General features: G+C 41.6%; 2 protein-coding genes across 3 annotated transcripts; both read right to left on the bottom strand.

The window, feature by feature from the left end:
- Nucleotides 1–1,094: 1,094 nt before the first annotated feature.
- On the bottom strand, nucleotides 1,095–5,493 carry LOC108137712 (arginine/serine-rich coiled-coil protein 2). The gene is made up of 4 exons (XM_017259595.2): nucleotides 5,358–5,493; nucleotides 4,765–5,043; nucleotides 3,090–3,314; nucleotides 1,095–2,512 (listed from the first exon to the last, which is right to left on the bottom strand). Exons 1-4 carry the CDS (start codon nucleotides 5,418–5,420, stop codon nucleotides 1,247–1,249), a joined length of 1,833 nt encoding a protein of 610 aa, XP_017115084.1. The 5' UTR covers nucleotides 5,421–5,493; the 3' UTR covers nucleotides 1,095–1,246.
- Nucleotides 5,494–6,790: 1,297 nt separating this feature from the next.
- Nucleotides 6,791–11,002, bottom strand: LOC108137611 (YLP motif-containing protein 1-like). Of its 2 annotated transcripts, none has more exons than XM_017259385.2 (5): nucleotides 10,763–11,002; nucleotides 10,592–10,649; nucleotides 8,284–9,791; nucleotides 7,348–7,447; nucleotides 6,791–6,932 (listed from the first exon to the last, which is right to left on the bottom strand). In XM_017259385.2, exons 1-5 carry the CDS (start codon nucleotides 10,913–10,915, stop codon nucleotides 6,889–6,891), a joined length of 1,863 nt encoding a protein of 620 aa, XP_017114874.1. In that variant the 5' UTR covers nucleotides 10,916–11,002; the 3' UTR covers nucleotides 6,791–6,888. The 2 variants fall into 2 exon arrangements, with proteins under 2 accessions (XP_017114874.1, XP_041565898.1); XM_041709964.1 differs by having other exon boundaries at nucleotides 7,360–7,447.
- Between the last annotated feature and the right edge of the window lie 980 nt (nucleotides 11,003–11,982).

The raw sequence follows: 11,982 nt of genomic DNA, 5'->3' as shown, positions 1-11,982 counted from the left end.
TTGACATGTAATACACTTTCAACACTCCAATTTGGTTATTACTTAGAAAATTTCTGGGGGAAAAAAACTATAGTATCCTAAAGCTGGCCCAACCAATTTCCACATGCTTCTCTATAAAAGGCAAATAAACATCTTTAAATATATATATATAAAGTTTCATTTTTATTACCACAGTTTTGTTTGCACTAAAAGTACAGGTAATAATTTAATTTGTTTATAAAAAAACCTTTATCACAGAGCTATTAGATTCATTTGAATTTCGAAAAAAAAAAAATTATTTTTTTAAAACTAACTTATTTTTGCACATTTTTTGGGTCTGTTTCCACACACTAATGTTACCGTTGACTATTTTGTCCTAGCTGTCAAGTTGACTTTGTGCCCTTTTCATATTAAATTTTTCTTTTCTGTCCAGCAGCCGAGACAACCAGACGTCCCCCATTCCAATCACCATGGATTATCTAGCTAAGTTCAAGAGGACAGCCGATTCTTCCGAGATGAAGGCCCGCTGCAATGAAATGGAGGAAAAGGCCGTGCAAAGAGTCAAGGAACGCGATGAAAAGACCAAACTGGAGGTCATGACTCAATTCCGCAAGAAGTCCGGCAGGAACCTGGATGTCCCGGTGACCATGGCCGACTGGAAGGACACTGGCAACGTGGGGCAGGAGATCATTGACCGGATGCGCTGCATGAGGCTCCAACCACGCGTCGATGAGTTGCCACCAGTCCTGCCGCCTGCCGGCTCCCAGGAAAATGAGATTATGATGCGCAGCGGATTTATGTTAGTTCCAGATCCCAACTACTTCCAGCCACGCAGGAATCGTTCGACCGTTGCCGTTTCTGTTTCCGTTTCCGATCACATTTGCCGTCCAACCAAACGAGATGGCGACCACCTGTGGAAGCGGGTGAAAAAGGATAAACGTAGCAAGGTGCCAATAGTGGAGGACGACGACTAAGCCGGATGTGGCATCACCTAATCTGGATGCATTCTGTCCTTAAATACAAGACTAAATACTTACATAAATACATATCATACATCTATATCTATTTCATATCTTTTAATTCAAAATGGGGGGTGTGTTACGCCATTTCACAAATTCGGTTGCAACGTTTATTTGAAATCATAAAACATTTGCTCAACACAAACAAAAAGTGGTTGAGTGGGAACTTTTTGACATGACTAATGAGTTGAGTGAGTGGCATGGTATTTACAGCCTGGTTGGGTCCTCCAGTCCTTCGCCGATCCCCTCTAGAAAGTGCGCGGCTGGGAGCCGAAGCCAAGGCCCACTCCCCGCATCGTGTGTGTGGCGGCTCGCGCCATCTCGTACTGCTGCTCCATGTTGGAGAACATGCGCTGGCGCTGCTGCACATCCGTCGGCACTTTCACTCCGCCGGGGGCAGCCGCTGCTGCTGCTGCTGCTGCTGCTCCTCCTCCGCTTCCACCTCCACCAGCAGCCTCGCCAACTGCACTCCCGTTGCTGGCCTCCGGATGGTCACCGCCGCCGCCGCCAGCGCCGCCGCCACCACCACTGGACTCTCCATCGCCGGACGAGACTGCATTCTTGATGCCCATCAGACGCATAAACTTGGAGGCCACCTTGCCGTCGGAGTCCTGCGAGAAGTGGGCGTTGCCCCACTTGTTCGCCGAGTCCTCGCTCTTTTTGGAGCCCCACAGCAGCTTGCGTTTCTGCTGCTGCTCCGCATAGCGGTTGGCATTGATGATGCCCGGATTGTAGTAGCTGGGCAGCTGGATGGGTTCTACTAGTGCGGGTGCTGCCGCCACCGCCGGCGTGCTCAGCTCCAGGGACATCAGCGAGGGTATCTTGGGTGCATAGTTGGGCGTCGGCAGCAGGCCACCGCCACCGACACCGCCTGCTCCTCCGGATGAGGCTGCTGCCATGGCTGCTGCGGCGGCAGCTGCATTGGCGGCTGCCAAAGCGGTTGCTGCAGCCACCGCTGCTGCTGCTGCTGTTGTTGTTGTTGTTGTCGTTGTTGCCGACGATCCTCCCACTACTCCGCCACCGGATTTGCCGAGCAGCTGGTGAACACCGGTCACTGCTCCACCGCGAAGTGGCTGGGCGGGCTGCTGCTCTTCTTTCGGAGATCTGGAGCGACTGCTGGAGTCGCGTTCGCGATACTTGCGCGACTGGTGGCGACGACGAGCGGGCGGTGTCCCTGTGGGCGTGCGGGAACGGGACCGGGAGTCCCCGCGACGACGACGACTGCGGTCATCATAGGAGCGACGCCCGGCTGCTGCCGCATTGACCGCTGCTCCCGCTGCGGCGCCTGACGAGGAGGACAAGGAGTTGTTGTGATGATGGTGGCGTTCCTTGCCGCCGTGATGGCGAGCGCCCTTTTCCGAACGCCTGCGTTCGCGGTCCTTGTCGCGATCCCGTTCCCGCTCTCGTTCCCGTTCCCTTTCCCGTTCCCTTTCCCGCTCCCGGTCCCTCTCGCGCTCCCTTTCGCGCTCCCTGTGGCTGTTGCCGTCTTTGGTACGATGGTGGCGATGATCGCCCTGCAAAGAGAACAAGGTTATATAGAGCTTTTAGTGGCATGAGGAAACAAGTCAGGAGATTCTGGAAAAACTACATCATCTTATCCATGAGACCCAAAACAAATACCCTTCAATGGCATACCTATTCTATATTCTATACATTGCTATAACAAACTGCTTAAACGGTTTGCATTTAAAGATTTCAATGTAGCCAAAGGAAACAAAATTATTGCTTTGACAAGAATTGAAATAATCATTTTAAAGAATAGAAATGTGCAACGATTTCCATACACACCCATTTCAATCTTCCAAATGTTTATTCACGAAACAAAGATATAACAAATTTAATATAGACTTTCGAATTCGATAAAACTAAGCAAGTTTTTCTGAAAATGCATAAAACGCGCATATCTCGTATTACAAATTTTCCAAACGGTTATTACAAAATGCAAATATTACTCATCCGCCATGTTGGTTATATCGGTTCATAAAAAGTAGGATACTTTAATGCCATAATATATATAATTTAAGTTAAAATGGATTTTTCTGCACTTAGGATACTTAAACTACGGGATCATGGAGTTGTGGACCCACTCACCTTGCTGTGATCCTTGTCGCGTCCTTTGTCGCGGTTTCGTTCTGGGTCGCGTTTCTCCCGCTCCCGCTCGCGATCCTTGTCCCTCTCCCGCTCGCGCTCCCTTTCCTTGTCCTTATCCCGGTCCCGCTCGCGCTCGCGATCCCGTTCTCGTTCGCGTTCCCGTTCCCGTTCCCGCTCCCTGTCCTTGTCCCGCTCCTGGCGGTGGCGACTACTGGGCTGCGGGTCCTGCAACGGGAAGAAGCAACGCAACGAGGAGAATTATATTAGAGCGTATCAACGAAACGATACTGGTGGCTAAGGATCTAGGTCTAGATGCTAGATTCTAGGAAATGAAAGAGGATGTGGGCGGGCTGTGGCCACCAGTTGGGGCCGGAGGTCCTTTCCAGGGTATCCTAGATTGCTTAGAGAGTTGTTAAGTTCTATTTGATCGCTTTTTGGTATACTCACTTTCGTGCGGCTCGAGCTTTCTTTCTTTCTCTCTCTCTCTCTCTCTTTCTCTCTCGCTTTCACGCCACCAGTGAGTGAGTGTGTGCGTGTGTGCGGGCCTGTGTGTGGTGAGTGTGTCCTGGAAATTGTTCTGTTTCTTTCGGTGTGTCACACACACACCCACCACCACAGCCACCGAGTCGCACACAAGCCTAGTCTCTGTCTCTACAAAACTGATCGATTGTCGCATTATCGAAGTGGCTATTGGTAATCGAGCGATTACTACGATCGGGGTATCGTCAATGGTCGTAGGTCAGGTTTTTATTTTTCTTTTTTTTTTTTTTGATAATGGTTTTTCATTTTGGTTTGGTTTGGTTTCGTTTACGTAACAACAACAATGATAATAAAATGGTAGAGTTTAGTCATTTAAATATTAATTGGCATATATAGTTTAAAACTTAACTAAGCGGGCCAAACAACAACAAAGTGTGTAATCGCAAGCGGACCGACAGAAACAGAAATTTTTTTTTTTTTTTTTTGGTTCATAACAAGCTGGCAGTGGCTAAATTTACACATTTTTTTTGGGGGGTTGGAGCGCATGTAGCTGATCGTGCAGATCGATACACATAGGTATAAAAACTTTCATGAGGATGCAGTTGTTGACAAAATAATAGCACTGAAGCCTATAATAAAAATGTTCTATTTTTTTTATTTGCATCTAATTAATTTTTCTAAATAAATGTGTAAATAAAAGTATTTAGTATGATTTTATTAAAATCAATTAAATCAAATCGGTAATTTAATTTACATAATTTTAAACATTTCTAATAAATTCTAAATGTAAATGTTAACTATCTGACTAAAATAAAAAACAATGAATGAAGCTATAGATTATATGTGAATTATAAGATTTGATTAAAGCGATAATGTTATACATTTTCTAATTTTAGGCATTTCTTTGCTTTGTTATTTTGTAAACCTATAAAACAATGCATGTCCTCAATTCAATAGGAGCTTTAGAACAATTCCTTGACCAGAGAAATTGAGCACAAGGCTGCGTTATTGATTTAATGCGGAGTGGTGTGCTATTATGCTGCCTGCCACTGTCAGTGGATGAAAATGGCACATGGAAGGTTCACATCCGCATCCGCATCCGCTCCAACCCAGACACATACACACGTATTGTACATAGTATAGAGTAGAAATTTATGTGGAGAATTTATCGATTGGTGCAACGGCAATTCTTTACCTCATCAATCCTGTGATTCTGCTGCTGCGACGTCGGCAGAGGAGGAGTGTGATGGCGTCGCCTTTTCTCCTTATCCTTCTCCTTCTGCTTTTCCCGCGGACTGGTGTTGTTGCCGCTGCCGCTGCGACTGTCTCTGCCGGCGGCGATGTCAACGTCGCCGTCGCTACTTCCATTGTTGTTATTGTTGTTGTATCTCTGCCTTAGGAAGCTAGTTGTTGTTGTTGTTGCTGCTGATTTTGCATGCGGATGCGACTGCAAATGTTGTTGTTGTTGTGGTGCCTAGGGGAATTTTGCAACTATTCAGAAACAGCAAATTCGCATTATTTTACTAAAGCACTAGGATACTTAAACTAAATTAGAATGAAGATTAGGGGAACGGGTTGTATTTTTTGTGGGGTGGTGGGATCGGATCGGGATAAGTTATCTCTATTTCAACGCCTTGCACACACACACACACACACACACAACAAGGGCAAAATGAAGAGGAAGCAAAAAAAAATGATCGAATGTGTACACAAAATGCGCTCTGACGTTGAGTTCCATTTTGTTTCATTTTTCAGCTGCTCCCGGCCTTGCGGCGTGGCTATATTTACCCGGATTTGGTATCCAGCATCGTCCTGGTCGTCCTCGCTGCTGTAATTCACCAGGGCCTCCATTGTTTTACGCCGAAAAATGTTTTTTAGCCCCAGTGCGTCAAAATAAAAGTAATCAATTGATAGAGGTGGAAAAGCATCGATATCGACTTCAACATCGATTGGTCGGGTGGCTGAGGACTTTGCTGGTTGAGGACTTCGCTGGTTGAGAACTTGGATTTCCGAAAAGAAATTTAAGAAATCAACGTTATCCTAACAATGTTTTTTAAATTCTATAACTGACGAGCATTCAAAGAAAACCTTGACCCTGCATGAGATTAGAAATTATCAATTAAACATAATTTTCACCTCAAATATACTTTTAGGTAGTTATTTGACCAAAACCCTTAACATAGTATAGTTAGTGTTAGTATCTACAAAAATGTATAGTTAGTTTTCTTATAAAGTACTTATAACAGCCTGATTAATAAACTTTTAGATTGAAAAAGAAACGGATGTGGATACTCTTACGCATTACAATTATAAGGAAATTATATAAAAATATTTATATTGATAAAACGCTTGCAGTGAAGTAGACAACCGTTTTTTTTATTTTCTGTTTAGAAAAATATGCTGGTACCTTTTACTGTGTTGCGTCTTCAGCTACAAAAAATTTTAAGGACGAGAAGCTGACATTTAAGAGAAATAACCGTTGTAAAGTCTATGTTAAATATCGATGACATCATCGATGTTCTGCCATCTCTAACGTGTGTTTAAACAAAATGGCCGTATTTTGAACTTTGAAAATGGTCGTCAAAAATTTCCCTCCATTCCGTTTGTTAACATTCAAACAATCTCTACTCAAGGTCAACAATCATATTAAAATAATTATTTTATTAATTGTTTAATAAAGATATTTATTCGTTTCCATCTAGCTAAAATAATTACTTATTTATTGTTAAATAAAAATGTATTAAAATTGTTTCGTATTATTGTCATATTAAAAGTGTATGTTTTATAAACATACATATTTCTTTTTATCTCAAATTAATCAATACTAGGTAGATGCCAAAAACATTTTTTAGTATTAATTAATTAAAACATAGCCATAAAAAATAAACAATTTGTAAAACTAAATAAATATGTATAACTACATGTATAAAACCTTCTACAAATATGGCATATTGTTAGTGTCAAAAATTAGTATTTTTATTTGATGTGTTTCGGAATACATTTGATGATTCTTCGAAATGAAATTAAAAGGGAATGTAGACTCTGAGTTAGTGACATTCATGCTACTGGGAAGGTTAAGTTGTTTGCTTCATGCCTATTAAAAATAAAAAAAAAAGTGCATGATGATTTATAGTGCATCGTCGAATGTGAGTGTTTTTGGGAAAATTAATGATTATGTTGAATATAGTGTCCAGTTATCAGGGTTTAATTCGTGCGCTTTTTCGGAGGCACGGGAAGCGGTGGGAAGTTTGTAGAGTTAAAATTGATGACATCGAGGTCCGGGAGGTCATCACTGGAGCCACTGGCACCACTGTCACCACTAGCCATCAGCGGTGCTCCTGTAGCCTTTTGGTTCCCAAATTTCTGCGGAGAAAAGGTGATGAAATCATTTTAGAGAACGATTTAAATACGGGTAAAATGTTTTCACCTAATCTACATGTTTGAAAATGAAATCAAATCTAAAGATTGTTTAAATATCGCATATATTTATGGATATAATTTAAAATTAAATGCATGCAACTTCTAAGAACGTGTGATTTGTAAATAACGTGTGAAACTATAAATAATTATGTATATATACAATGTTGATTTATCAGATCTAGTTTTTACAACCAATACGATCTTTCACTGTCTTCATTCGCATTGGCTTTTGCATCCCAGCGACTTTTTTTTTTAAAAAATGTAGAAATCGATAGGAGAATTCCAGATTTGATTTTGTAATCAAAGTCCTTTTTACATTTTAATTTACGAAAACTGTCACCCAAAATACTGGCCTTACTTGAACCTGTACCTGTAGCACCAGCACTTGCCTTGCTTGTGCCGCATGCTCCTCCTGAGTAATATACTCCTTGGGGTCCTGCATCTGGCATTCGTCCTGGCTGAGGAGTAAGACAAAATTGAGATTAGGACATCATGTCAATGTTATTTATACCCTTGCATGGGGTATTTTGATTTCCGGTTTACTCGGATACGAAATACACTACAAATTATAGTTTGGGTTTAATAAAAATCGGACAGCAATATCGTATAGCTAACATACGAACGATCGAAAAATCGACAAAGCTTCAATGCTTTTTAACGATTACTCTTAGAAATAAAAAATTGTCGTTTTTTATAAATTATTTCATTTTTGAAATAGCTGCCAGGATATATAAACTAAACTTGCATTGATTTTTTTTTTTTTGACTTTACTCAAATATATATATATTTATTTATCAGGGATCGTGATCAATGTAATTTTTATATTAAAATTGAACTTCAATTTGTACTGTTGTATAATGAAAATCATTGTATTTGATTCAATTAATAAAACTAAAAACTTTTTGAGACAAACTATAAACAATATATAAAACTCAAAAATATTGATTTTAAAAGATTTTTTTTTTTTTGCTCAAAAAAAAAAACAAAATAAATAAATATGTACATATGTATGTCTGGGTTATATTTAATTAAAAAAAAATTGTAATAACCAAGCGACAAATTTATTATTTGAACAAACGTATAGATCTTAATGTAACATTTTTTTTTAAGTGCCATTACAAGTGAGGTAGTTTTTAAAAAAATATGATAATTATTTACCGTTCCTGATAATTATGTATTTATATTTGATGGTTAAGCCACTACGTTTTTAGCTCATTTTTAATTCCGGGTAGGGTATGTGGGATGCATGACATCTGAGTCAAGGCTTTGAATACTTAAACATCACCTGACTCACCTGGCGCTTTGGATAGAACCCAGGTGGTGGCACCCCCATCGGAGGGACCATCGGGGGATGGAATGGCGGCTGAACCTGATGGTAGGGCACATAAGGCGGTGGGGCACCATGGTGGATCATGTCCACGGGCATCGGCACCTCGAAGAAATGTACGGCCTGCATGGCGTACATTTGCGCTGCCTGCAGCTCCTCCGGCAGAAGGTTCACCGGGAAGGGCTCCATCTGGGCGACGCAGTTCACGTAGTAGGGATTGTCCCACCAGTTGTTAATGATATTATAACCCTTTTGATGGCGCTGATTGCCATGGAATCCCGAACCCGATCCCGATCCAACCCTGTTAGAAATGGGGATCCTCTGCTGCGTGTACGGTGGCCAGGTGACCATTGGCTGGGGATACAAGTTAACGGCACCATAATTGTCGTGGACGCCAAGATTGAAGAGATTGGCTGGCACCTTGTACTGCTGTTTGTATTGATATTTCTTGTGTTGCTGTTGGTATCTCTTCTGTTGTTGCTGCTGATGCTGCTGATGTTGCTGATGTTGCTGATGTTGCTGATGTTGCTGATGTTGCTGATGTTGCTGATGTTGCTGGCGGTGTTGCTGTTTGCGTTGCAGCTGCTGCTGCTTTGGCATGTACATGCCACAGTTCGGTGGTCTTTGGAGATGCTGTCGCTGCAAGGACCAGGTCATTGGTTTCTCGGGCATCACTTGCCAAATATACTGGGTACTCTCCACCCACTTGACCAGCTCCATGACCTGCTCATCGATTGACTTCTGGGCCCGCTTCTGCTTCCGTGCAAGCAGCATCTCATAGCCAATGGGTTTCAGTTTGAGGTACTCGAAGAGCTCCTTATCGGGTTTATCCAAGCCTGATACGCCCAGGCTAAGCGGGTTCCTCCAGAATTGTGGCGGCGCAACGCCATCGCCCTTATCCGGGGTCATTAGTGGCCCGAAATCGGGTTCGTTGCATAGAACCGATATGCGCGGTATGGCTGCCTGACTAGAGATCCATGAGATATCATCGGGATCCTCGGCGAAATCATTCACAAACGAGACCCACTGACCGGACTTGTACCAATCCGCGAAGCTGGCCGTTGCCAAATTGGGCGATTGCTTTGACGACGAAGATGGCAATGCTTTGGGTATTGGTACATCTGATGGTAAAGCTGATTTCATGGGTTGTGGTAGAGTCGGTGATGGTTTCCGTAATGTGGATGTTATTGGCGGTACGGGCAAAGCCATTAATGGCTTTCTCGGCAATTTCGAAGACTTGCCCGCGCTTGTCCGCATAAGCAGCTCCGGATCAATGAAGTTGGCCAGGGTTAGGGACTGGCCGGAGTGGATATAGTGTCCCTTGGGGCGTTGCGCGCCCTCCAACTCTAGATCGCCCCCGATGGTGCTGATGCTGGTGCTTGTGGCACTGCTCTCCTGGCTACTGGTCACGCTGCCCTCGAACTGGGAACCATCCGGTGACGGTAGCAATGGGCCCTGGGGACGCTGGCGTTGCTCTTCGGTGGCGAAAATGGTATTACAAAATATATAGGTCAAAAATATAAACGTTTGCAAACAGGATGTTACAGAAAAATTAGTTTTAAAGGAACCATAAACCCCTGTTTTATAATATATTATTTTATAGTGTCTCCGAGTTTTGAACTCAAAAGTTATTGGAAACCAAGAAATTAAGTAATAATAAGTAGATATGTTCAGGACAAAATTAGCCATAACCAAAGATTTAGACTTAAAAATTAGAGTTAGCTAGAGAGATCGAACCAAAAACCTTATGAATCGGAAAAGAATTACCTTCCATACTCTTTTAAGGAAAAATCTGAATAATTTCCTCAAGTCCTTATGTCAATGTCAAATGCTTTTGCTTCTCACATTCGTTTCACAAACATTCTTTACCAACACTAGCAGGAAAAAAAAGAGCGAGATAGATGGATGAAAAAAAAAAAAAAATGCACGTGCCAGCCGAAAAAAAATTCCAGGATGAAGTCCAACTTTATGAGTTTCAGAGCTTTCCGAGTTTCCCAGCCGGAAGATTTTTGCAAATATGCCAATGGATAAGAATCCAGTGATATGTTTGCAATTCTTTTCAATGGAATTTGTGATTTTTTGACTAGCATTCGCATTCGCATTTCACATTCGCATTCGCAATCACATTTCCACGGTCAGCAGAATGTACTCCCCCCCCCCAAGTGCGTTTCGCGATTTGTTTATATTTACGGGGATTACGGTGGGCTTTGTTTATGACGCCGGACACATGATCTTTATGGAGGGGAATGAAGAATGAAGAATGGAGGAGACTTACCGGCCGATGCATACGAATACGAACTGGACTGGTATTTGCATTTATTCGTTCTATCCAACTGATCAATTGTAACGAAATGAAATGAAATGAAATTAGTAATTAATAATTAATAGTTACTAGTTAGTAGTTAGTAGTTGGTAACTCGTGGCAGTGCCTCTCTTCTGCACTTACAAATTTTGCCGGGTTCTTGTGGCTTCGCTTTATTTTGGCTTTCTTTGGTAGCCACTTGATTTTTTTCTTCTGGCCATTTGCGTCGCTGCCTTGATGAATTTCAGCATTCGGCAAGCCCTGTCGTTTTCTTTGGCGCTTGCTAATATACTTCATTGCTGATAAATCACTTTCTTAACTTCACTTCACTTAACTTCAATATAATTTAATTAAATCCAGTTCAGTTCGCGGCAACGGGCCGACTTTTCCGGATGCGGAAACAAAAAGGAGAACGACAAGTGATGAGAGCTTGATGAGCGCGTTACCCACTTGCAGCATCGATACGTAGGATAACCCGATATCGATGTGACTTCATTCTTCTCCCCTCCCTAAAACCCTTTTAGATTTAAAAAATGAGTACAAACATTGGTGAATTTTGGGTTTTAAGACGTTTTTCCCCATCCTAAAAACCAGCGAGGGCTGTGTGAACTGAATAAAGGCTGTGTAAGCCAAATTCCCGAAAATGTTGCGCATGTGCAGAGTAAATGCAATTCTAAGAATTCAAAAAAAAGCGCTGCATCTAGAGATGGACTTTATGCGATATTTGCACGTGGGCATTGATGGCTTTAAAATAAGAAAAGCACATTTGATATAATTTATGAGGGGTGTTATAAATAAGTATTAAATTAAAAAATCCCTCGAATATACCAATATGCGGCTTTGGCTCGTAGAGTCCAGTTTACTACCGGAAAAATAAAGTTTTGGTTATTTTCTAAGTAAGTAAATTGCTGAATCGCTGAATTTCTGTTCCAATCGTTAGGGAAACACACAATCTGTTTTCAAAAAGTGGTCATTTAGACTATATTTTATTATTAAAAAACCAGTGTAATTTTATAATTTGGGTATTACTCAAACGACTGAATCGTTAACTTTTGGACAACCTTAGCCTTTTTCATTACAAAGCCATGGCAACTCTGTAATATATCAGCATCGCATCACGCGCTAATAGCTATAAAATCAAATTAGCTTAGTTCTATAACGTAATTTACGAGGAAAAAACATATTAATAAATGCGATGAAATAATTTGATAATTCAATATCGACAATTTTGGGTAGTAAACTCAATTGCTGAACATTTCTGTATCATATTAAATTGTTCAGCAATTAAGTGGTTGGAATACCGTAAGTCATTTAGGGTATACCGTATTCATCAACCTATTGAAACGACACGATAGACCGAAATA

The sequence above is a fragment of the Drosophila elegans genome, unplaced genomic scaffold, assembly GCF_018152505.1.
Source record: "Drosophila elegans isolate 14027-0461.03 unplaced genomic scaffold, ASM1815250v1 contig_149, whole genome shotgun sequence".
Classification (NCBI taxonomy): Eukaryota; Metazoa; Arthropoda; class Insecta; order Diptera; family Drosophilidae; genus Drosophila; species Drosophila elegans.
The sequence above is the reverse complement of the archived record's forward strand: the minus strand, read 5'-3'. Positions and strand labels throughout refer to the sequence as shown.

Bases quoted from the DNA above. Each gene is read 5' to 3' on its own strand.
- LOC108137611 (XM_017259385.2), bottom strand. From the start codon at position 10,915: ATGAAGTATATTAGCAAGCGCCAAAGAAAACGACAGGGCTTGCCGAAT. The intron at 10,650-10,762 runs GTAAGTGCAGAA...ACAATTGATCAG, and splicing joins ACAAGAACCCGGCAAAATTT to TTGGATAGAACGAATAAATG. The intron at 9,792-10,591 runs GTAAGTCTCCTC...TCGCCACCGAAG, and splicing joins GTATTCGTATGCATCGGCCG to AGCAACGCCAGCGTCCCCAG.
- LOC108137712 (XM_017259595.2), bottom strand. From the start codon at position 5,420: ATGGAGGCCCTGGTGAATTACAGCAGCGAGGACGACCAGGACGATGCT. The intron at 3,315-4,764 runs GTAAAGAATTGC...TTCCCGTTGCAG, and splicing joins AGAATCACAGGATTGATGAG to GACCCGCAGCCCAGTAGTCG. The intron at 2,513-3,089 runs GTGAGTGGGTCC...TTCTCTTTGCAG, and splicing joins GCGACAAGGATCACAGCAAG to GGCGATCATCGCCACCATCG.